Raw genomic sequence first — 3,155 nt, forward strand, 5'->3', positions numbered from 1 at the left:
ACACAAATCTACATATATATAGAAATTAAAATCTGTATCTAGTGTGTGTGTGTGTGCATATGCTTATTCACTTTGATTTATAGCCAGGGCCTGATTATCCATAGACGGGATTGGGGGAGTGCCCTGGGGCACCAGCCAATAGGGGGGCACCAAGTGATTAAGATAATGACTAGACCTTTCAAATATTTTTCATGTTTTGTATATATTATTTTGCTGGAAGAGATGCAGATCCATACAAAATGAACAGTTAATGATACAATATATACAGAGAGAATATAAAATATTTGCATATAAAGAACTGCGATTGGGTCAGGTCACAGTGTATTTGCCCCCTCCCCCAGTCAGTTGAGCCGGGTCGGGCTGGGCACTTCAAATGTGGTCACCCTAGGGTACTACACTGTGTTAATCCGGGCCTGTTTATAGCTATAATTTTAGTTTAATTTGCTTTTTTATCCTTTCTATAGATGTAATGTGACTAGTCCATCTTGTTTTATCTTTGCATCTATTCAAACTATTATTTCAGTGCTGCTGTGCATACAGTATATGTAATATATTAATTAGTGTATTTTTATTTTTATTTTATTATAACATAAATGTATTCCCTGATTAATTTTTTTTAAGCTAATAGTTCATATTGTCACACGTTAACTCTATTTAGTTTAATAACGCACATTTTAATTGAACACAATTGTTTTAAAGATATGCATTTAATTTGAACACAAAGATACATTCAAATATACAAAATATGCATCTGCATGTATATACTACACACACACACACACTCACACTAGATAGCTTTTCATATATATGTAGGTTCGTGTCCAGGTTTATGTAGCATAAGACATAAATGGGTATAAGCATGAAATATGTTTTTTTTTTTTTTTACTCATTATAAATTTGCCATTTTGCTATTAAGACCAACCATTTCTTCTGCTTTCTCTATCAGAAATGTTCCATTCTCCCAGGTGTCCATTGCTGCCTTTGCTATGGCATCAGACACAGATTCAGCTTCTGCTGCTGCTTTCCAACCAGAAATTCCTCCAGCCACACCTCCTACAAAAGCGGCAGCTCCAAGCACAGTTGCAGCTAGTGTACCTGCACCTGCTACTGCTCCTTCTGCCACCGCTGCTCCTACACCCGCCTCTGCAAATGCTGTTTTTAGAGTTAAATATGATTTTAAAATATACAGAACTGGAGCTACTACAACACCGATTCCGATAAGAGCACCAAGCACAGCCTCTGTTGCTGCTCCTGCAAACTGCCTCAGATAATTGCAATGAACAATTTTCTTTGCTTTTTCTCGTTGCTCTTCTGGAGGCACATTTTCTTCGGTTATATTCTTCACCTCCTCTTGAATGTGTTTCTCCACTTCTAGAAGCACCTCACTGGTGAAGCGGCCATTTTCTTCCACAATCTTGTCAATGGTCTCCAGCAGATTTTTCACCTGTACCTTGTTGCTCTTGTTGCCCCGTTTACGTTTATTCCAGTATTTGTTGTCGATGACGTGACAGCGACCTCCACATTTATCAACCAGCTCCTGAAGCTGTGAACAGTCCTTCATAAACTCTTCAGTGGTCTTGCCTTCTAGCTGCTCACCAAAAGTGAATAAGATCACTGTGTGTTTCAAGACGTGCTCATCTTTGAAGGTGTTCAGGATTTTCTGTACCACCTCGTTTTCATGTTCTGTGTATCTTCCGACCTTTAGGACCACGACAAAAGCATCGACCTCAGGAGCGCAATCAATCAGAGCTTTGAGGATCTCAGATTTTGTCTCCTCATCATTATGATCCGTGTCAAAGGCTCCTGGTGTGTCAATAACTGTGATCTTTCTGCCATGAACCTTCCTCTCTCTTTTTTGATATTCAACTATAACATTTGAAGCCGACGCTTTAGTGGTGAACACATCTTCTCCAAGAATTGTATTCCCAGCGCTGCTTTTGCCGTCTTCTGTTTTCCCAAGAAGGATGATCTTTCTTTCTGGCAGCGAAACACTGGCTGTTGGAAACAAACATTTTATAATGTGAGCTTTACTTATAAGATCCTGAATTAGTTATTTATTGAAACTTCTGAACAAGAGTTATCTGGAAAAAAAAAACTGTTGGTTATTTCTGCTGTTCCTAAAGCGTTCAGTAGCTCTACTCTCTGCCATTGTAAACGCATTTACACTTTAAATGTGACATTGTGCAACAATCATGACTTACAGGTACATCCCATGATCCTTCTCTGTTGATGATGTACGTCTCTGTAAGTGAAATGATATCCAGGTTAGTCTTGGCATTAACCAATCAATATATGACATTTCAAACTACATATGGGTAACACTTTATTTCGATAGTCCACTTTAGACATTCTATTAACAGCAAGTAACTTTGCATTGAAAATTAATGAGAATTAGTTGACATGTAGTTACAAAGTTACTTATAGTTAGTAGAATGTCTAAAGTGGACTATCGAAACAAAGTGTAACCGTTACTGTCTTTAAATGGTGCAAAATGTAAAGTATACTCACTTTACTGTTTTAAATCCCTTTCTTTGTTTCTCCCAAAAAAATAAAAAATAAATCAAGTTGTTGATGGACGTTCACTCCAGCTTTTGCTTTCTTAAGTAAGCCTGGTAAGAAACTTTAAGAATCATTCTTCAAGAGTCAATGCTTTTCTAACAGATAAATAAAACCTGTAATCACAGTCTTGAAAGTTGTAAAATCTTGAAAGCAAAGGGCGCCGTGGTGGAGGGAGTCAACCTTCACCTAATCTTCTGAGATCATCAGTTTTTTCAAAAAACGACTGAAGACACACCTCGTCCACATGCCCTTTACCACAATCAAACAAAGAAACTTACTATAACTCCTACTTATTTAAAAAAAAAAAAAAAATTGTATTTCTACATTTCATTTCTGCTTGTGCACAAATCAGTTTTTAAAAATGAATTGTTGATCTCTATAATTGCATTTCATTAGTCAAGGTCTAAGGAAGAACACTGTCATGACATTCATAATTCATGTTCAGTGTTTTTTGTGTTCATTTGTAAGCTGTATCCATACAGCCATGAATCAGCCAGGATTTCAATTGCTGGAAACCTGCATATTAAAAATAAAATATAGCTTTTGCATCTGAGTGTTAATTCTCATGTTGTACAAGCGCCATCTGCTGGACAGAG

At 37.1% G+C, this 3,155-nt stretch overlaps 1 protein-coding gene across 1 annotated transcript; it reads right to left on the minus strand.

The window, feature by feature from the left end:
* Positions 1-889: 889 nt before the first annotated feature.
* On the minus strand, positions 890-2,214 carry LOC107707281 (GTPase IMAP family member 7-like). The gene is made up of 2 exons (XM_016511269.1): positions 2,202-2,214; positions 890-1,995 (listed from the first exon to the last, which is right to left on the minus strand). Exons 1-2 carry the CDS (start codon positions 2,212-2,214, stop codon positions 890-892), a joined length of 1,119 nt encoding a protein of 372 aa, XP_016366755.1.
* Positions 2,215-3,155: the final 941 nt, after the last annotated feature.

This window comes from Sinocyclocheilus rhinocerous, unplaced genomic scaffold (genome assembly GCF_001515625.1).
Source record: "Sinocyclocheilus rhinocerous isolate Xijiao unplaced genomic scaffold, SAMN03320098_v1.1 scaffold114, whole genome shotgun sequence".
Taxonomy (NCBI): Eukaryota; Metazoa; Chordata; class Actinopteri; order Cypriniformes; family Cyprinidae; genus Sinocyclocheilus; species Sinocyclocheilus rhinocerous.